Below are 22,158 nucleotides of genomic sequence, written 5' to 3'. Positions count from 1 at the left end.
GGCCGAGAAAAAAGGGGGGTCCCAAAACGTGTTTTCCCCATGCAATTTTCCATAGGGACCTTTAGTTGCAGCTACAGCCCGAACTGCTGAACGAAATTACACCAAATTTGGCAGAAAGGTAGACCTTGGTTCAGAGTCTTGCCTTTTGCTTAAATGGTGTAAATCCGTACAGTAGTTCCTGAGAAAATCAAAAGTAAAATCACATATATATCTGGGCGGAGCCTAACCACACATCTCATTGTGAGATCTGATTGGCTGTCAGCACTTCATCCAAGTAGTGTTGGCAGCCATCTTGGGACCAATATACATGATAGCACCTCATTAAAAAGCATTGCAGTTAATAGAAGGTTTTAAGACTTTCGTTACATTATAAATCATTTGTTGATGGTACCATACTCATTTTAGGAATTGTGGTATGTTCTAAGGTGAATTTAACATGTGAAAAAGACTTCTGCTGGGATATCATGAATCATGTTTGAGAGAAAAATATTTTCTCATGCTCTTCCCACAGAGGTTTGGAAGGTGATCTATAAGCTAAACTGAGAGCATATTTTCTGTAAATTCACATTATCTTTCTCAGTCATGTGAGAATGAAGTCTGACATTCTTAGAAAAACATGTACATCCAACAAGGGCAGAGACTGTCCGTTGGTTCCTTTGTGTAGTACTGCAGCTTCCCAGAGTGTTCCAAAGAACAACTAGAGCGCTAACAGTCCTACTTATGACAAACGTATGGCACACCTGAAGCCATCTTGATTGGAATAAAGTGGAAACTCTTAAAACATTTAATTTAAAAAGGAGCAAAATGAGGGGGTTAATTTTGCCATAGAAAGTATGATTAGTGCTACAAAAAGAAAAATTAGGGCATATTTTGAGTGACTTCTCAAATCCTCTTCTATTTCATTAAAACATTCTGACATGCAGACTGAAACATGCACTTTCAATACCAGCAGCAGACTTCCCTGGCGAGCAGTAGCTTTACTACAGTGATCTAATAAGCAACTAGAGTGCTAACATTCCAAATTTATGGCAAATGTGTGACACATCTGAATGCCTTCTTGATGGAATCCAAGTAAACAACTGAAAGTATTCCTACTGAGGAGACTGTAGTAAATGAGGAAATTAGGAAACTTCATAACAAATAAGTCTCCCAAGATGGCCACCAGAGACAAAAGAGCCCAAATGTAGCACAAATGTCACCCAGATGTAGCCCAAGTATAGCCCAATGACAGAATGTTCCAGAGTGTTCTAAAGAACAACTAGCGCTAACAATCCTACTTATGACAAAAGTATGGCACACCTGAAGCCATCTTGAATGGAATAAAGTGGTAACACTTAAAACATTTAATTTACAAAGGAACAAATGAGGGGGTTCATTTTGCCATAGAAATTATGATTAGTGCTGCAGAAAGAAAAATTAGGGCACATTTTGACTTCTCAAATCCTCTTCTAGTTCATTTAAAAATTCTGACATGCAGACTGAAACATGCACTTTGAATACCAGCAGCAGACTTCCCTGGTGAGCAGTAGCTTTACTACAGTGATCTAATGAGCAACTAGAGTGCTACCATTCAGAATTTATGGCAAATGTGTGACACATCTGAATGCCTTCTTGATGGAACCAAAGTAAACAAGCATTGAAAATGCAAAAGGTCTCGCCCTCTGTTAAGTTAAAGCAATTCTGTTTGTAATTAGGTGGCTTTTTAGCTTTGCTTTAACTAGTGTTTTTCAAACTTATGCATGCATATATGTATATGTATATGTATGCATGCATTTATATTTGTATTTATATAGATATGCAGATTATATATATGATTATCTATGTATGTATATATATATATATATACACATACATATATATAAATGCATATATATGCATATATATATATGTGCATATGTGTGCGTGTAGAGAGAAGTAGAGAGGTAGAGGTGTAGACGTAGAGGTATAGAGGTAGAGCGGTAGAGGTAGAGAGTAGTAGAGAGAGAGGTAGAGAGTAGAGAGTGAGTAATAGAGAGTAGAGAATGAGTAGTAGAGAGTAGTAGAGAGTGAGTATTAGAGAGTGAGAAGTAGAGAGTGAGTAGTAGAGAGTAGTGGAAAGTGAGTAGTAGAGTGAGTAGTAGAGAATAGTAAAGAGTAGTAGAGAGTGAGTAGTAGTGAGTAGTAGAGAGTGAGTAGTAGAGAGTAGTAGAGAGTGAGTAGCAGAGAGAGAGTATTAGAGAGTAGTAGATAGTGAGTAGTAGAGTGAGTAGTAGAGAGTAGTAGAGAGAGAGTAGTAGAGAGTAGTAGAGAGTGAGTAGTAGAGTGAGTAGTAGAGTGAGTAGTAGAGAGTGAGTAGTAGAGAGTAGTAGAGAGTGAGTAGTAGAGAGTAAGTAGTAGAGAGTGAGTAGTAGAGAGTAGTAAATAGTGAGTAGTAGAGAGTGAGTAGTACAGAGAGAGTAGTAGAGAGTAATAGAGTAGTAGAGAGTGAGTAGCAGAGAGTGAGTAGTAGAGAGTAGTGGAGTAGTAGAGAGTGAGTATTAGAGAGTAGTAGAAAGTGAGTAGTAGAGTGAGTAGTAGAGAGTAGTAGAGAGAGAGTAGTAGAGAGTGAGTAGTAGAGAGTAGTAGAGAGTAGTGGAAAGTGAGTAGTAGAGTGAGTAGTAGAGAATAGTAAAGAGTAGTAGAGAGTGAGTAGTAGAGAGTAGTAGAGAGTGAGTAGTAGAGAGTGAGTAGTAGAGAGTAGTAGAGAGTGAGTAGCAGAGAGAGAGTATTAGAGTGTAGTAGAGAGTGAGTAGTAGAGTGTAGTAGAGAGAGAGTAGTAGAGAGTGAGTAGTAGAGAGTAGTAGAGAGTGAGTAGTAGAGTGAGTAGTAGAGTGAGTAGTAGAGAGTGAGTAGTAGAGAGTAGTAGAGAGTAGTAGAGAGTGAGTAGTAGAGAGTGAGTAGTAGAGAGTAGTAAATAGTGAGTAGTAGAGAGTGAGTAGTACAGAGAGAGTAGTAGAGAGTAGTAGAGTAATAGAGAGTGAGTAGCAGAGAGTAAGTAGTAGAGAGTAGTGGAGTAGTAGAGAGTGAGTAGTAGAGAGTGAGTAGTGGAGTGAGTAGTAGAGAGTAGTAGAGACCAAGTAGTGGAGAGTGTGTAGTAGAGAGTGAGTAGTAGAGAGTAGTAGAGAGTGAGTAGTAGAGAGAGTAGTAGAGAGTGAGAAGTAGAGAGTAACAGAGTAGTAGAGAGTGAGTAGTAGAGTGAGTAGTAGAGAGTAGTTGAGAGCGAGTAGTAGAGAGTGAGGAGTGGAGAGTGAGCAGTAGAGAGTAGTAGAGAGTGAGTAGTAGAGAATAGTAGAGAGTGAGTAGTTGAGAGGGAGTAGTAGAGAGAGAGTAGTAGAGAGTGAGTAGTAGAGAGTAGTACAGTGAGTAGTAGAGAGTGAGTAGTAGAGAGTAGTGGAGTAGTAGAGAGTGAGTATTAGAGAGTAGTAGAAAGTGAGTAGTAGAGTGAGTAGTAGAGAGTAGTAGAGAGAGAGTAGTAGAGAGTGAGTAGTAGAGAGTAGTAGAGAGTAGTTGAGAGCGAGTAGTAGAGAGTGAGGAGTGGAGAGTGAGCAGTAGAGAGTAGTAGAGAGTGAGTAGTAGAGAATAGTAGAGAGTGAGTAGTTGAGAGGGAGTAGTAGAGAGAGAGTAGTAGAGAGTGAGTAGTAGAGAGTAGTACAGTGAGTAGCAGAGAGTGAGTAGTAGAGAGTAGTGGAGTAGTAGAGAGTGAGTATTAGAGAGTAGTAGAAAGTGAGTAGAGGAGTGAGTAGTAGAGAGTAGTAGAGAGAGAGTAGTAGAGAGTGAGTAGTAGAGAGTAGTAGAGAGTAGTGGAAAGTGAGTAGTAGAGTGAGTAGTAGAGAATAGTAAAGAGTAGTAGAGAGTGAGTAGTAGAGAGTAGTAGAGAGTGAGTAGTAGAGAGTGAGTAGTAGAGAGTGAGTAGCAGAGAGAGAGTATTAGAGTGTAGTAGAGAGTGAGTAGTAGAGTGTAGTAGAGAGAGAGTAGTAGAGAGTGAGTAGTAGAGAGTAGTAGAGAGTGAGTAGTAGAGTGAGTAGTAGAGTGAGTAGTAGAGAGTGAGTAGTAGAGAGTAGTAGAGAGTAGTAGAGAGTGAGTAGTAGAGAGTGAGTAGTAGAGAGTAGTAAATAGTGAGTAGTAGAGAGTGAGTAGTACAGAGAGAGTAGTAGAGAGTAGTAGAGTAATAGAGAGTGAGTAGCAGAGAGTAAGTAGTAGAGAGTAGTGGAGTAGTAGAGAGTGAGTAGTAGAGAGTGAGTAGTAGAGTGAGTAGTAGAGAGTAGTAGAGACCAAGTAGTGGAGAGTGTGTAGTAGAGAGTGAGTAGTAGAGAGTAGTAGAGAGTGAGTAGTAGAGAGAGTAGTAGAGAGTGAGAAGTAGAGAGTAACAGAGTAGTAGAGAGTGAGTAGTAGAGTGAGTAGTAGAGAGTAGTTGAGAGTGAGTAGTAGAGAGTGAGGAGTGGAGAGTGAGCAGTAGAGAGTAGTAGAGAGTGAGTAGTAGAGAATAGTAGAGAGTGAGTAGTAGAGAGTGAGTAGTAGAGAGTAGTACAGTGAGTAGTAGAGAGTGAGTAGTAGAGAGAGAGAGAGTAGTAGAGAGTGAGTAGCAGAATAGTAGAGAGTGAGTGGTAGACAGTAGTAGAGAGTAGTAGAGTGAGTAGTAGAGAATAGTAGAGAGTGAGTAGTAGAGAGAGTAGTAGAGTAGTATAGAGTGAGCAGTAGAGAGTGAGTAGTAGAGAGAGTAGTAGAGAGTAGTAGAGTAGTAGAGAGTGAGTAGTAGAGAGTGAGTAGTAGAGAGTAGTAGAGAGCGAGTAGTAGAGAGTGAGTAGTGGAGAGTGAGTAGTAGAGAGTAGTAGAGAGTGAGTAGTAGAGAGTGAATAGTAGAGAGTGAGTAGTAGAGAAAGAGTAGTAGAGAGTGAATAGTAGAGAGTAGTAGTAGAGAGTAGTAGAGAGAGTAGTAGAGAGTGAGTAGTAGAGAGTGAGTAGTAGAGAGTGAATAGTAGAGAGTAGTAGAGAGTGAGTCGTAGAGAGTAAGTAGTGGAGAGTGAGTAGTAGAGAGTGAGTAGTAGAGAGTGAGTAGTAGAGAGTAGTAGAGAGTGAGTAGTAGAGAGTGAGTAGTAGAGAGTAGTAGAGTAGTAGAGAGTGAGTAGTAGAGAGAGAGTAGTAGAGAGTAGTAGAGAGTGAGTAGTAGAGTAGTAGAGAGTAGTCAGTCAGTGGCAGTCAGTGTCAGTCAGTCAGTGTCAGTCAGTCAGTCAGTCAGTGTCAGTCAATCAGTGTCAGTCAGTGTCAGTCAATCAGTGTCAGTCAGTGTCAGTCAGTCATTCAGTGTCAGTCAGTCAGTGTCAGTCAATCAGTGTCAGTCAGTTTCAGTCAATTAGTGTCAGTCAGTGTCAGTCAATTAGTGTCAGTCAGTGTCAATCAGTCAGTCAGTGTCAGTCAGTCAGTGTCAGCTAGAGCAGCTCTGCTGACCTGGTTCTCTGGCTCTAAAGCAGCTCTGCTGACCTGGTTCTCTCCCTCTAAAGCAGCTCTGACGACCTGGTTTCTCTGGCTCCACAGCAGGTCTGCTGACCTGGTTCTCTGGCTCTAGAGCAGCTCTGCTCACCTAGTTCTTAGGCTACAGAGCAGCTCTGCTGATCTGGTTCTCTGGTTCTACAACAGCTCTGCTGACCTGGTTCTCTGGCTCTAAAGCAGCTCTGCTGACCCGGTTCTATGGCTCTAAAGCAGTTCTGCTGACATGGTTCTCTGGCTCTAGAACAGCTCTGCTGACCTGGTTCTCTCCCTCTAGAGCAGCTCTGCTGACATGGTTCTCTCCCTCTAAAGCAGCTCTACTGAACTGGTTTCTCTGGCTCTACAACAGCTCTGCTGACCTGGTCTCTGGCTCTAAAGCAGCTCTGCTGACTTGGTTCTCTGGCTCTAGAGCAGCTCTGCTGACCTGGTTCTCTGGGTCTAGAGCAGCTCTGCTGACCTAGTTCTCTGTCTCTAAAGCAGCTCTGCTGACCTGGTTCTCTCCCTCTAAAGAGCTCTGCTGACCTGGTTCTCTGGCTCTAAAGCAGTTCTGCTGACCTGGTTCTCTGCCTCTAGAGCAGCTCTGCTGACCTGGTTATATGGCTCTAAAGTAGCTCTGCTGACCTGGTTCTCTGGCTCTAGAGCAGCTCTGCTGACCTGGTTCTCTGGCTCTAAAGCAGTTCTGCTGACCTGGTTCTCTCCCTCCAAAGCAGCTCTGCTGACCTGGTTTCTCTGTCTCTACAGCAGCTCTGCTGACATGGTTCTCGGCCTATAGAGCAGCTCTGCTGACCTGGGTCTCTGGTTCTAGAGCAGCTCTGCTGGCCTGCTTCTTAGGCTCTAGAGCAGCTCTGCTGACCTGGTTCTCTGGCTCTACAACGGCTCTGCTGACCTGGTTTCTCTGGCTCTACAGCAGCTCTGCTGACCTGGTTCTCTGCACTCACGATGCACGCACCCGACTTCGCGAAAATATATTTAAAAATAATATAAGTTTATTATAAGTACAAATATATTATTTTTATGAATATCTCTTGCCCTAATATGTATATTAAAGACACTTACATATCATTTTGAAACATAAATTGTTTTTGCAGGAGTCGCGCACTCAGCGCGCCCCAGCACGTATATGACGTCACACGGGACCCGCAACCGCGCAAGCATCTCGTACCGTAATGCGCATGTGTCGTGAATGCGCGGGAGCAAGAGTCGCAGACTGGTCACATACCAATCGCGCACATCACGTAATATTAAATGTATATGATGTAACTGAAAAACACGCAGCCGTCGCACACGATGTCATCAGTGATGTCATTTGAGATGTCATCAGTGATGTCATCAGTGATGTCACTGACCATGTCATGAATGATGCAATATGTGACATCATCAGCAGTGCATTGCGGGCGCGCGAGTTATAGTTAGCAGAACTAACTGTAACAGAGGAATTTCTATGGTTTTGTATGAGTGAAATGGCCAGCTAACTATAACACCCCTGAAACCTATGTTTTTTTCTGTGAATATGTATATATATATATATATATATATATATATATATATATATATATTCAATGAAAAAACCATAGGTTTCACACATGTTATAGTTAGCTGGAAATTGTACTGATAAAAAACCAATGAAATTCCCCCGTTATAGTTACTGTAGGCAACTATAACTCACGCGACCGCAATCCTCTGCTGATGCTAATACTGTATTTAGACACTTATTTGCCCATGTCTTCTTCCATTAAATTTTAGCTATACATATTTTACAATTTTTTTTTTTTCATAAAGACACATATGTCATCACCAGAGGATTACGGTCGCGTGAGTTATAGTTGCCTACAGTAACTATAACGGGGGAATTTCATTGGTTTTTTATCAGTAAAATTTCCAGCTAACTATAACATGTGTGAAACCTATGGTTTTTTCATTGAATTAGCAAGGTTTTTTAAATGCTAATTCCTAACTATAACGTGTGTGAAACCTATGGTTTTTTCAGTGAATTTGTACGGTTTTTTAAATGCTAAGTTACTTTACGCCATTCGTGGCGTGCACGCCCACTTAACGCAGTTCGTTCCGTGTTAATTAAAATTTTGAGCGTAAGCGTAATCGGCGAAATTTTCACAAAATAAAAATTTACCGTTTTTGGCCTTGGGGGATCTTTGAGGACTCAACTAACATGGCTATGTGCATGGGTGCTGTCTAAACAGCCCCTTTATATGTTTTTTGCCTTTGTTTACAGCCCCCCCCTCAGAGTGCGAGAGAGAAAATTGCGGCCGCCGCTTCCTGGTTTCGGCCGATTCGAATGTTTACTAAGATCTAACAGCCAATCAGAATCGCGCTCGCGCACGCCACCGTACGCGTACGGTAAGCTTACGGTAAGCGTACTGTAAGCTGGCTCAGATATATATATTGATTTAAAGGCTATTTTCTCAGAATCTACTGAACAGATTTACACCAAACCTACAAAAGGCACTTCCTTGACCTGAGGACTACCTCTCTGCCAAATTTCTAGTAATTCTGTTCAGCCGTTCGGGCTGTAGCCCTGTCTAAAGGTCCTATGGAAAAATGCATGGGAAAAACGCGTTTTGGGACCCCCCTTTTATCTCAGCCCCCGCTTGACGAATCCCCCCGAGACTTTCAGGGTAGGAGCGGAGCGTAGCGCCCCACCTATTTTGAGAAATTCGCGAGGATTCGTCGACCGGCGCCAAAGTTATTCAAAATAGAATGTTGCGGATTTCCTATGGAAACAGGGTCCTAACTATAACTACCTACTGGCGACCGCCAGTAGGTAATACATATATATATATATATATATATATATATATATATATATATATATATATATATATATATATATATATACATACATATATACATATGTATACACACATATCCTGCATAAACACCAGTAGATCTGCACTCTCAGGCAAATAAGTCAGGAAACATTCCAGTCAGCAAAAAAGGGGATTTATTCAAGCATCATAAATCCTCCGTGATGCGTTTCAACCGGAGATTGTATTGATCACACACCAGAGTGAAAATACTCGTGTCCTTACATACACTTCCTGAGTAACAATAGACAAAGGACTAAGCACATGTACTGACATATTTTTTAAAACATGGAAGGGTAAGGTATATACATAGACTACAGTAAACACAGTGTACACATATGCCAAACGTCTAGTTGTGGCTATATGAAGTTATCTTATCTTAAAGATGCGATGCAACACGAGGATATTGCGAAGACAAGGGTAGGGACCCCTTGGTTACAGGTACAAGACTTGGATCCCTTCATTTCCTCCTGAAAGAAATATACAAGAAGAGTAAAGAATCAGCAAGTCATCTCAAAAGCAACATGGTAAGCACACTAATGTCAAAAGAGAGGACACTGCCCTCATACGTGACGGATACCAAGGATTTCCTGAACAAGATCAACAATCTGGACTGGCATGATGAGTATTTCCTCATGACCATGGATGTCAACTCACTCAATACAGTGATTGATCATGAACTGGGTGTATCTGCGTGTGCATAATACCTTGCACACAGATCCATCAGGCATATGGAGCACACACAGATGCTACTGGACATGATAAAACATAATTTACATAACAACTTTTTTTATGGTCAGTGGCCAGGAGTACAGGCAGACCCTTGGCACTGCCATAGGTACGTGCTGTGCACCTAGCTTCGCCAATCTGTTCTTGGGGGCATGGGAAGAGGAAATCAGGAGGGACGTCAACCTACACAACGATCTAGCCAATGTCATTTTGTGGCTCAGGTACATTGACAACCTGTTCGTAGTCTGGAAAGGCAGTGAACAGGGAACCCATGATTTTGTGAAAAAACTTAACTCCAACTCTCTCAACCTCAAACTCACGAGTGTCATCAGCAGGAAGGAGGTGGAGTACCTTGACACCAAGGTGGAGGTTATTTCGAATAAAATTCACAGGTGTCTATTTAGAAAATGCACAGCTGGGAACACTCTGCTCCACGCTATGAGTAGTCACCCTGACAACCTCAAGTGGAGCATCCCCTATGGGGAATTGCTCAGAGCAAAACAGAATTGTAGCTCTAAAATTGCTTTCGCTACTGAGCAGAAAACCATGATTGCAAGATTTGAGGATAGGGGTTGTCCCAAATGGGTTCTGAAAAGAGCCATGGACAGGATCAAGGGTATCAAAAGGAACAGTACTTTTGAGGAAAAAAACAACTACGACCAGGTCAGCTATGATAATATAGAAACCAGAGGTGAGCAGAAAACCATGATTGCGAGATTTGAGGACAGGGGTTGTCCCAAATGGGTTCTGAAAAGAGCCATGGACAGGATCAAGGGTATTGAAAGGAACACTACTTTTGAGGCAAAAACCAACTACGACATGGTCAGCTATGACAATATGGAAACCAGAGTGATACTCATATACAATGGCAACTCTGATAAAATTCAGAAAACCATTGCACGTAACTGGGACATGCTTAAGGAAGATCGCATTATAGGGAACACCATTCCAGCGAGACCTAGTATCACCTACAGGAGGGGTCGGAACCTACAAGATTTGCTGGAGCATAGCGACATCACCAACACTCAGCAAAACAGGAATATCAATCTTCAGGTTTTTTTTCCCTGCGGCCATTGCAAGGCCTGTTGCAGTAGCCGCATGAAAAAAGAATTCTTTAACACCAGCACTAACAGCATAATCCTGATCAAGCAATTCCTTACATGCAGCACTACTTTTGTGGTGTATGTATTGGAGTGTCCATGTAACCTGAGGTACGTTGGGAGCACCACTTATATGGCCAAGAAGAGAATTCTTGAACATATGAGAACCATAACAAACAGAGACTAACAATATCCAATTGCCAGACATTTTGAGACACACCATTTCTCAGATAGTTCCTAACTAATTTATTATGCTATCGAACAGGTGACCAACAATAGGAGGGGTGGCAATTGAATACTCAAACTCAGACAACGGGAGTCTAGGTACATCTTAGGCATGGGCACCCACTACCCGAACGGACACAACATTGATAAGAAATGGCTGTTCATCTACAAGAGTTGTAGGCCACCTTTTTCCCCACTACCCCCACCCCCCCAACCCCGCCTAACCCCCCTTTTTATTCCACCCTTTTCCCACCCCCCTCCTGTTTCCCCTCCTTTTCCTCCCCCCCCATGATCTCACCTCCCTCCCCTACCTATTTCTCTTGGTTGACACACTTAGTAATGAACTGTGTTTCTCAAGAGTGATTTTAATATGAACTATTTCTCTTCTAACTTCCATTTGTCTTTCACATGCATGTCCTCTCTTTTGACATTAGTGTGCTTACCATGTTGCTTTTGAGATGACTTTCTGATTCTTTACTCTTCTTGTATATTTCTTTCAGGAGGAAAGGAAGTGATCTGAGTCCTGTAGCTGTAACCACGGGGTCCCTCCCCTTTTGTTCGCGACATCCTCGTGTTGCATCGCATCTGTAAGATAAGATAACTTCACATGTTTTAAATTGTTTAATTATGTTTTGATATTATGCACTACGATGAGGTTGCATATAGGGTGTAGATAGAACCTTTTGTCTTTACATTTTCCTTTGTACTTTTGGTGTATCCACCTTCCATTGTACAATCGTAATCCTAGGAGCGACCGTCACATGGCCACTAGGCCGTGCCACATTTTATTGCTGTCTACTTGCAATTTGGGAAGTAGTTTGCCAATGTGCCACTTATTGGGATTTTGCCACTAGGGCTCCACGCGATTTCACATAATGTAATCAATTTCATATGACATTTCCCAGTGCGGCACCATTACCTTGTACTCCACCACTATGGGTTGTCATATTCTGAGCACTCAATCTGGGGCACAAGGCCGGTACTAACTTCCACTGTTTACGGACCTAGGCTGGGCAGCATTGCTCCGTCACTACATAGACCAGGATGCACCACACGGTCGGTTTTACACCTAGGCATGTACATTTTGGCAGACATATTATTAATGCCGCGGCAGTGACTCGCATACAATTTTGACACAAGTGTTGAGTAAACACTAGGGGCTTCCCAATGTTACCAATTCTACTTTTCTATAGACTAACATCACTTATGAGCGTACGAACCTTATGCTGTGCACCAGTCAAGTGGGATGCTCACATCAGGTGGCCTTACACTAGATGCGTGATCTCTCTTCCAGGCTCCAGTATTGAGCATAAGAAACATATGGGTTAGCCACAACTAAACGTTTGGCACATCTGTACACTGTGTTTACTGTATTCTATGAATATACCTTACCCTTCCATCATGGCAGCCATGTTTTGAAAAATAGGTCAGTACATGTGCTTAGTCCTTTGTCTATTGTTACTCAGGAAGTGTATGTAAGAACACAAGTATTTTCACTCCGGTGTGTGATCAAGACCATCTCTGGTCGAAACGCGTCACTGAGGATTTATGGTGCTTGAATAAATCCCCTTTTTTGCTGATTTGAATGTTTCCTGACTTATTTGCCTGAGAGCACAGATCTACTGGTGTTTATGCAGGATTTGAAAGCCAGTACTTCTCCGCCGGCAAACGCGCCACCCCCCAAGGGCTTTGGTTTTTGGAAGGAGTTCTTCTTTACCTCGATATATACACATATATGTACATCCAAAGCGAAGCTCCCAAATGCAGTCGTGCACAAGTAGGGACACGGACTCAGTGTATAGCTGGTGCCAGATTTATTTCTTACAGTGAATACAACCGGTGCTGTCTCTGACACGTTTCGGACACAAAGCGGTGTCCTGGATCATATGACTCACAGGTTTCAGAAACGGAATTTAAAGGAAAAGTGGCGCTTACATTGACGTAGTCAGCACTGGTAAACATAGAAAAAATACTGTGCATATTTACATCTTTATAACAGTGCTAAACACGGTTTAAAATCATCACAACTCGAACGTATCTCGTTTTATACAAGTATACAGTCTAAAACACTAATGTCATGTTATACTTTGATATACTATTGTTTGTTATGTTATAATCCCCCATTTGTGTCTCCTTGCTTATGCCTATATTCACATATGGTACCATATTACATTTCAACTGCTTCATCACATCGTTATCTTCTTCCATGCATAGCCATAAAGATAAAAGTGCAAAGTGCATTTTGAATTCATCGACTATATTCATGTTAATGTATTAACAATAGGTAAAACCAATACATATGTTTATTTTAAAACTATTTGAATATGTGCAAAGGACGCAATTGTGCAAATAGGGCTTGCCTTGTTAAGCCATGTGCAAATATGCTGATATGTGCAAAAGGGGCAATAATCTTGTGCAAATACGCTCATCGTGGCAATATGGATCTTAGTAAAATACCTTAGCAGCTCTGTAGAAAAAATGGCCAATGCTAGTCTAAATTCTAAAGTGCATAATGTGCTATATCATGCAATATGTGTACATGTTCAAAATGTGCAAAATAAAAAATCTAGATATCATGGCGACAGCTCATATTGTCGTGGATACTCTTAAACCTTTTGTCGTCCTTAGTCAACTGAGAGTTGTATTTGTATATTATCAGTACTAATACTGTTTGTATAATCTCATCAGTTGCACATCGGACAGCTGTAAAAAACCACATGTCCACAGGGGAGATACTGTGCAGGGAACCCCTGATATAGCTGAAAAAACATGGCAATAGTAACCTCGCACTGTCAGGGATGTCTATATCTTATACTTAAATCAGCATTGTTTTAATAAAGCTGCTCATAATTCATAATACTTTTTTGTTTTTGATAGCATTATCTGATCATCCTAAGGGGCCTCCTAGATATTATTTATGCTAGACCCTGAAGTTGTTATCATTTATAGCAGATAGTCACTTAGATGCTTAATCTGGCTATATCCTATGGTGTTATCATATCTCATAGGAAGTTATGCAGATCTTCTCCGATATTCAAACCCATAGGGTTCTTGGTGTCCAATTTGACGATGTATCTAGATTCGAGCTGGTGCAACGTTCTCTCCCTGTTGCCTCCCCGTTTGTTTTGTGCCACTGCATCGATTACAAAATACTGCAAGCAATTCAAGTTGTTGTTGTGTATTGCTTTGAAATGCCTGGCCACCGGGTAGACTGGGTCAGAGTTCACTATCACACGTAAATGTTGTAATATACGAACATACACTTGCAGTTTCGTGCTTCCTACGTAGAATAAATTATAGCTACATTTTAACACATAAACTGGTTCTGCAAGTGTAATGTGCTCTCAGTGCGATAGGTCTATCTGAGAAAGGTGTCAAGTATGTGAGAGTATTAATACCAAACGTACAGGCCCTGCATGAACTGCACCTGAAGAAACCTTTTCTAGGGGACAGGCAGTTTTCTGTTTTATTTGTTTCTGGGCTATTCCTCACTAGATCGTTGCGCATCGCATATGCTTTTCTAAACGTGATCGTAGGGGTTGTCGGGAGGACCCTTTTTAAAGTTTGATCAGTCAGTACAATGGGCCATTCCTTGTTAATGTACATATATACATATCATGCACTGCTTACGAACTCACATATTACTTTACTCATGACATGTTAAATGACATCATTGTTGACATCAGTGATTATAGTTCAATACCAACAATGATCACGTAAACTTATTAGATCATTCAATAATTCTCACAGTGTGCTATAGTATTTGAAAAAATAGAAGTCACACATCTTAAATTGATGGTTGGACCTTCTGTCAGGCCATGCACCTAACCTTTGACAAGAACCCAACCAGACCCAGACCCTTCGCCCAGCCCACCATGTATAGCCAACCCCCATCCTAGAGTTTGCGTGCGCCCCCCGCTGCACACAGCATTTAGCAGGGTGCAGCAGGGGTTAGCCTCAGTGCTTTGCCTTCAGGCAGCCACTGTGCCAATCCCCCCATGTATGCTTATGTGTGTGCCTTCTGCTGTGTGCTTAATAGGTTCCCCACTGGGACTGTCATTCATCCAGGCCCTGCACTTATCTCCTCACAAAAACACCCAACCCACATTTGCATCCCTTTATTCAATTTTAACATGCCACAAATGATGTCATATTTGACGTCATACGCAATGCATGATTGGGGCGTGTGTTATAGTTAGTTGACTAAACTATAACCGCTGTATTTCAGTATTTTTGTTTTGTATTTTAATGTTAACTCACATCTCATTCCAATGCCTAGCCTAACTATAAGAGCAGTCCCATTGCCGGTCTCCTGCTCCCGCATCGTCGGTTTTCCATTAAGCATACCTCTTCGGAACCTCATTCCAGGTCCATTGATCCTTGGTTACCTGAGCCAAGTTGAACAACTAATCACAAGACTTAGCCCCCGGCTACGTCCCGCCGTTTTTAACTATACAATCGGTTCTGAATCTACCGCGGCTGCGGTTATTCAGGTTTATCGTACAGGCATTACTGTTCCTTGTCCTGATGATGATCCTTGCAATTGTCTAATAGGATCGAAACGCCGTCGACACTTATAAATACCCGAAATGTTAAAAACATGATTTTGACACATAAGGGTGTTGCTTAAAAATGTTTGTTTTCTCAAGTATTGATGATTCCTATAAGCAAACTATGTATTTATGCCTGAACCTCTTTGCTTCTATGACCTAATGTATGTACTGGACGCAGGCTTGTGTCCCACTTTATCTACCTTCTTAAATTTTGCTTATTTTTGTACATTAGTAAAATTCATGACCTCTGTCCGGCTGGATAAGTCTCTCTCTTGACAAGTACTGATTCGGGTCCTTATTTATTACTAACCCTATTCCTCATATGACTAGGGACAATTGTTGTTTATAATCACTTAACTCCCAAGGTCCCTAGTTGACCTTTTTGGGTGCTCTTGTTGTTACTAAATATAGCCTAACTATAAGATCACTGTAACCTTTGTGTTTTTCAGTTAATTTCTGGGTTTTTTAACATTAATTAATGTCCTAAACTAACCTAACTATAATGTCACTTTAACCTTTGCTTTTTATGTGGATTTCTGTTTTTTTTAATCATTTCCTTAATTAGAAAAACGTCCGTCCCTTACCCCTGCTATGAATGGCCTTCCAACCCCTGCTGGTGGACAATCCTTGGTGCACACAGCCACAATTTGGCAATTGGGCCTATATATAGATGCGTTTGGTTGGCCCTCTTCACCCATTCATCTGTTCAAAAATCATTTATGTTTTGGGGCCGCCCTGTTCAGCCACTTTAATGCTTCAGAGCTGATGGGCAGATCTCTGATTTAATTTTATGTTTTTATTTATCTTTGTGATGGGTCACTTGAATTTTCTTCTTTGCAAACATATGGATACGACCTTTAAATGGCACTATTTTTACTATTTATTATTTTAAACATTTATCATATGTTTGCAAAAAGAAAGAAATAATTGCAGGCTTGCCAAGGCCAGACCTTTTGGCGTTGACAGGGCTTGTTTGTAAATGTTTTGGTCTTCCATTCAAAACCTCAGTTAGGCTTTTACTCACATGTTCACTTCTTCACAAGTAGCTACTAATGTTGTGCAGTGACAGGCCTGCAAGCTGACCCACCCGATGTAACGACAATTTTAATAATAAAAATGATCATGTAGCCCCACATACATTTTAAGTGCATACGGTGGAACTTTCTCTTGGGCAGATTTACTAGACAGCATGTGAAAAAACAACCTGTTTAAGAGCTGTACAGCTCCTGCAGCACAGCAGGGCACGGGTAATCTTGTAGTTTTTATAATTTAGTTAAACAGTAAACTCCTACACCTAATCGCACCTCGAGCCAGACTACCTAATATCATATTTTTATGTAAGTCGGTACCACTACAGGGCATATATCCACAATACTAAATGCATACCAGTCAGCTAAACTGTCTAACCCACACAAACTGGACAGACATGTATTGTCTGATTAGATATGTTACATATCGGTGGAGGCAGAGCTGGTGGCAGGTCTTTTTTCCTATTTTGGGCCGGTCACATGGAATAAAATCCCTCTTTAACTTCGAGCCACAATGGAACTTTCCTCTTTCAAGAAAAAAACTAAAAACATGGGTCTTCCAGCAGGCCTAACAGGACATGTGCAGATATTGCTGGTTGCCTGAAGCAGCGCCGGGACACTCTTCTGAGTAGCTGTGTGCTATACAAATCCTTTTAACATAACATAACATAACACAATACTGGCTACCAAAGGACTTTGGCATAGTCCGCCTTCCTGGTCCTGACTAGCTCCTAGCTACACACTCTGATCACTGCTTGACTTCTTATCATGACAAAGATATGGGGGAAGTCTGGGATGCACTCTATCTTGACAGATCTCTGACACTATTGAAGGACTGGGCTATTCTTAAGGCCCAGCGGTGCCAGGGGACAACACCTGAAACCTTCGTGGGTTACCTGCTCCGGCGTACAAAACACAGAGACACGGGACACTTCCTGCGGCGTCAAAGATCAGCATTTATTTACTGCAGGGATACAGAAATCGCAAGAAGTACACAGCGTGTAGGTTCTGAGAGACTGCTTCAAATTGCACAAGTGGATCGCTCCTTTTATACACATTTTGGTCATTGCACAACATGGCGGACAAAAGGTTACAGCTCAGTTCCCATAGTAAACTTCAGAAAGGTTGCATTCATGTTTTCAGAAACCCGAAACATAATTACAGCAGCATTGCCGGTTCCCAACTGTAAAAGCACATTAAGCACATTCCATTCTGACCGTAACGAATTAGAGGAAGGGACAGAAACAGATGCAAAGGAAAAGACAAGGATGCATAACAGTTTAGAAAACAGTGTAGAGAGCAATATCGGAAACTTGATTGCAGGATCAAAGACCTCGTGCCTAATGTATGCACGACTGAAACAATAAACCAGCACGGGAAGATGAGCCTCGAGCGGGGCCATCTGCCCTTGCCGTGTCATCCCCCTCATCATAAAGACACCTTCAAAGGAACATGTGTCCTCCGCGAAGGTTTGGGAATCCCAGGGTCATGAAGCGGACAGTGTCCGTTCGCTGGCTACTTGAGGGCAAGAGACAAAATGGACGCCGTATCTAAAATGGAACCCGAGGGTTCAGATGGACATACCCACAAATGAGACGAACCGTACATAGTAGCGTAGCGAAAACGCGTACACCCACTAAACTCGTCATTTGCGGTTCGTAGATACCAAACTCGTCCATATTCGAACATACCCAAAATGTCGTTCCGATTCTTACGGAACCTCAGACGCTCCTTTTGACCTCATGTAGGCAAGCACTAGTCGAGATCAGAATCGATTTCGATATTCATCAAATCGTTCAGCTGTTGCTGGAACATCATTCTATCCATCAACGTCTCTTTGGTAACTGATGGCCGTCTTATACACGTTGTAGCACAGAGGCCACATAAGGCCGGACCACACTGTACGCAAAGACAACACGTGAACAGAAACGTTACAACAACCCCTACGATCATCAGAATCTTCCAACCCCAAGTTGATATCAAGCCCCAAAACCATCCTAGAAGCGTCCAATTACCCTCGTCCACGTGTATGGACTCGGAAATTTTATGCAACTTCGAGATGGCTTGGTAAACGGTTGGAGCGTTGTCAGGAATGAAAATGCAACAGCTCGAATGAATCACTTTGCACACACCACCTCTGTCTGCAAGAACAACATCTAGAACCATACGGTTCTGCAACGTCATAAGTCTATCCGCCTGAAGTTCCGCTGTCAAATTACCAAGAGCACTCGCAGTTATGTTAGCAGTCAATTCTACCACGCGGGTCAACTGTCTCAGGTTCCTACTATTAATCATAGGTCCCCAAAACGGCAAGAAACCCTTAAAGAAGTCTCCTGCTTCTTGACCCGCAGTGTCCTCTTTACTGACAACGCCTCTCACAACTCTAGTTTTGTGATAGTCTGAGGCAACCTTAAAAGTCGGTGGCAAAAGATTCGCAATATAACAGGTACCCGAGAAGTCACGGGGCAACCATGTATATCTACGCTCATTACATACGAAATAGGTACCCTTGGCAGTCAGAAAAACAGGGGAAGAGAGCATCGGTAGAACGTACGTGTCAGTACAAGCACTCTCCCCAAGCTGGGCTCTCGGATTTCGACCAAGACCTTTCAAGCAGAAATTACCGAGGTGGGGTACGATCCATATTGGAGACGAGCTCTTGAGCTGTCTATCACCCACTGACATACTATACTCAGTCTCACTCAGATCTTGATATGCCCGTACCTCTTCATCTGGAATAAGCGATGCATCGAAAATATCTCGATCTAGATCAGCAATCGCTATCGCCAAAGGCTTGTGGTACGGACCAGGACCAAAGTTTGCGGAACGCGGCTCTCGACTGGGGTAGGAATCTAGTGCACTACGAAACATAGTTTGGAATGCTCGCGCTGACCCTTGGGAACTGTAAGGAAGAACCAAATACGGAATGCCCCTATCCATGGTATGTGGCATTAACCCACACACCCAACAGTTGGTAGTATTCATCACCAACTGATGCTGATGTAGGAGTTGAACAAAGGAGTTATTCATAAACTCCGCACGTCTAACCTGTTCATGTTGAGGCAGAGGATGAAAGGAATGTGGGGAAACAGTAGTAATAGTACTCAGTTTAGGAGGAAAAGTAGGCGAAATGGAAGGCAATAACGACCGTATCCCAAAATACACTCCTCCCACCAATAGCATAGAAACAGTCAGAAACAGTAGAAATACCTGAAGCATAAAACATTTCGTTCGCACAATCATATGCAATTTTGATCTTTGCGCCGACATCCCTTCTACTTCCAACAGCTTAGAGAATGCCATCCTCTAAAAACGTCCATACGTTCTTGACGCACTTTGTTCTGAGTAGCGATTATCAATTCCCAGGAGTTCCCAGGAATCGACAAAGGGTAACTGACCTAGTGTCCGGAACCTGCTAAACAGAAGGAAGTACCCGCACGGCCCTACGGTTAACCCGGATGATAGGTTTTCTTAAACAAACATTCAACTTAATAAAAACTCTCTTAGCTGCAAAAAGGTACACAAAAAAGAAATGCAACAATCAGAAAAGGATGTAATCGGGCTTAATGTTCGTGGCAACAGTAAAGGAAAATACAGAAAATTTTTATTAGTCTTTATCGTGTGAACGAAGAAAATATCGGCTTCTTCCAGGTCGAGTCTGTTCTTCAAATAATTGTTCAGCTGGTGAAACAGTGTTCAATCGATCAGATGACAATTCAGACCTTGAGTTCTCCAAAACTGACGACTCAACAGATGTGTCCGGCTGCAATAAATTGTCTACCACAGGTTGAGCATCGCTAAACGGCACGTAACGTAGAGGAGTCTCGGTTTCCGCTGTCGCAATACCAGTTCTCACCCAATTATCTGCTGATGAAGGGATCGAAACCTTTTTGGTATGGGTGGCATGCACCCAGTTCTTTCTACCTTCCAACCGAACTGCAGTCCTTGTGGCTAACAACACTTGAAAGGGGCCCACAAATCTTGGCTCCAGATTGCGCTTTCTGCCAAAATTGCGGGTAACAACCCACTCACCCGGTTGGAGCCGATGTCCAGGACCCTCTGTCTGTGCCGGTAAAGCTTCAAAGACCTGTTGATGAATTAACCTCAGTTTAGCAGTCAGATCATGAAGATAATCAATTAACATTGGATACTCAAGGCTATCAAAGGCCTTAGGCCTCGGGACTCCCCAAATGTTCGCAGGGCGGCCGAACACAATCTCATATGGGCTAAGCCCTACTCGAGAGTGCACAGTCGCCCTGGTCGACAAGAGAGCCAGAGGCAAAGCATCAGGCCACGACAAACCAGTTGTAGCTTGTAAGTTTCAGTTTCAGAGTACCATTGTACCCTTCAACCAAACCCGCTGCCTGAGGATGATTAGCGCTATGGAATTTCTGTCGAATTCCAAGGCCCTTACACACACTCTGCATCACACTTCCCACAAACTCACTTCCGTTATCTGACCACACAATCCGTGGCATTCCATACCGAGGAAAGTATTCCTTCAGTAGGACTTTCGCTGTGGACAGGGCAGTATTATCCTTAAGAGGATAAGCCTCTATCCATCTAGAGAACGCACAAACCACAACTAAAACGTACTTCAGGTTATTGCATCTCTCCATATGGATGAAGTCCAGCTGGATAACCTCAAAAGGACATGTAGGAGGGGCAAAATGGCCAGGTGGAGTGGGAGTGCCCTTGCCAGGATTATACATCAAACACACCATACAATTCTTAACCACCCTCTCAGCACATTTAGCGATACCATCATTCTTCCATACAGGAGATAATAACTTACATATACCTTTCGCGCTAATATGTGACAAACCGTGAGCCATAGTCACAACGGCTAGCACATATGCATCTGGTAACATCCACCTCTGACATTCCGACAAGTCAACCCAACATCCATGGGTGTCTAACTTTCCCGTACTTTCTTTCCACTTGGTCTTTTCAGTTTTAGTGGCCTCATTCTGAATTGCTTTCACGCTCTCAATAGTGTCTTCACATATACCAGTCTCCGTCGGCCATCTCACTGAACTCGTAACATACATTCGGGACGCAAGATTCTTAGCCGTTTCCTTAGCAATCTCATCCGCAAATGCATTACCACGACCAACATCATCCGTAACTTTCCGATGCGCACTACATTTTATGATTGCCACCTGTTTAGGCAATGTAAGTGCATCCAAAAGATCATTCACAAGCTGTCCGTGTTGGATCTTCGTACCATGCGATGTCATAAATCCTCTCTCTTTCCACAATCGACCAAAGCTATGTGCAACACCAAACGCATACTGACTGTCGGTAAATACATTCACTCGCTTTCCCTTAGACAAGACACACGCTCTCGTCAGCGCAATCAACTCTGCCGCTTGCGCTGAACTCTGACTCAATCTCGCAGTTTCCACAACCGTACTCAACGTCACTACAGCATACGCAGTCGTCACATCACCATTCGGCAACTTAAAACATGAACCATCAACATACAAAGTGCCATCGGGGTCTATCAATGGAGTGTTTTTCAGGTCCACACGACCCTTCGTTTCTTCTTCAGTTCGCAAATAACAATCATGTGGTGGTACATCATTTGATTCCATATTAGTCGGCAACAATGTCGCCGGATTCAGCACATTACAACGCTTGATCTGTATATGACTTGCCAAAAGTGTTAACTCGTAACCGGACAACCTTGCACTCGTCAGATGTTGAGTTTTTGTACGATTCAGGAGAGTGTCAACCGCATGCGGAACCATCACTGTGAGCATATTATCCATAACCAGACCTGCGGATTGTCGAATAGACACCGCAGCTGCCGCTGTCGCTCTCAAGCAACTCGGCAACGCTCTAGCTACCGGGTCTAAGGTCGAGGAAAAATATGCACATGGACGCTGCTTACCACCAAATTGTTGCGTCAAAACACTCAACGCACAACCTTCTCTCTCGTGAACGTATAGTGTAAATGACTTACTGTAATCAGGAGTACCTAACACAGGAGCCGAACACAACGCATCACGCAGTTCAGAAAAACTCTTCTGACATTCTTCCGTCCATGGCAAAGGAGCCGAAACATCCTTGCACGTAAGAGCTATCAATGGCTTCGCTAACAGTGAAAAATTTGGGATCCACTGTCTACAGTATGACGTGATACCTAGAAAGGCACGCACATCTCTCTGAGCTGTTGGCACAGTCATTCGAGCGA

At 42.6% G+C, this 22,158-nt stretch overlaps 1 protein-coding gene across 1 annotated transcript; it reads right to left on the bottom strand.

The window, feature by feature from the left end:
* Positions 1-17,714: 17,714 nt before the first annotated feature.
* On the bottom strand, positions 17,715-19,262 carry LOC146866203 (endogenous retrovirus group PABLB member 1 Env polyprotein-like). Its single transcript, XM_085640807.1, has one exon. The coding sequence runs from the start codon at positions 19,260-19,262 to the stop codon at positions 17,715-17,717; it is 1,548 nt and encodes a 515-aa protein (XP_085496933.1).
* Between the last annotated feature and the right edge of the window lie 2,896 nt (positions 19,263-22,158).

Source organism: Triturus cristatus, chromosome 2_1 (assembly GCF_964204655.1).
Source record: "Triturus cristatus chromosome 2_1, aTriCri1.1, whole genome shotgun sequence".
Classification (NCBI taxonomy): Eukaryota; Metazoa; Chordata; class Amphibia; order Caudata; family Salamandridae; genus Triturus; species Triturus cristatus.
The sequence above is the reverse complement of the archived record's forward strand: the minus strand, read 5'-3'. Positions and strand labels throughout refer to the sequence as shown.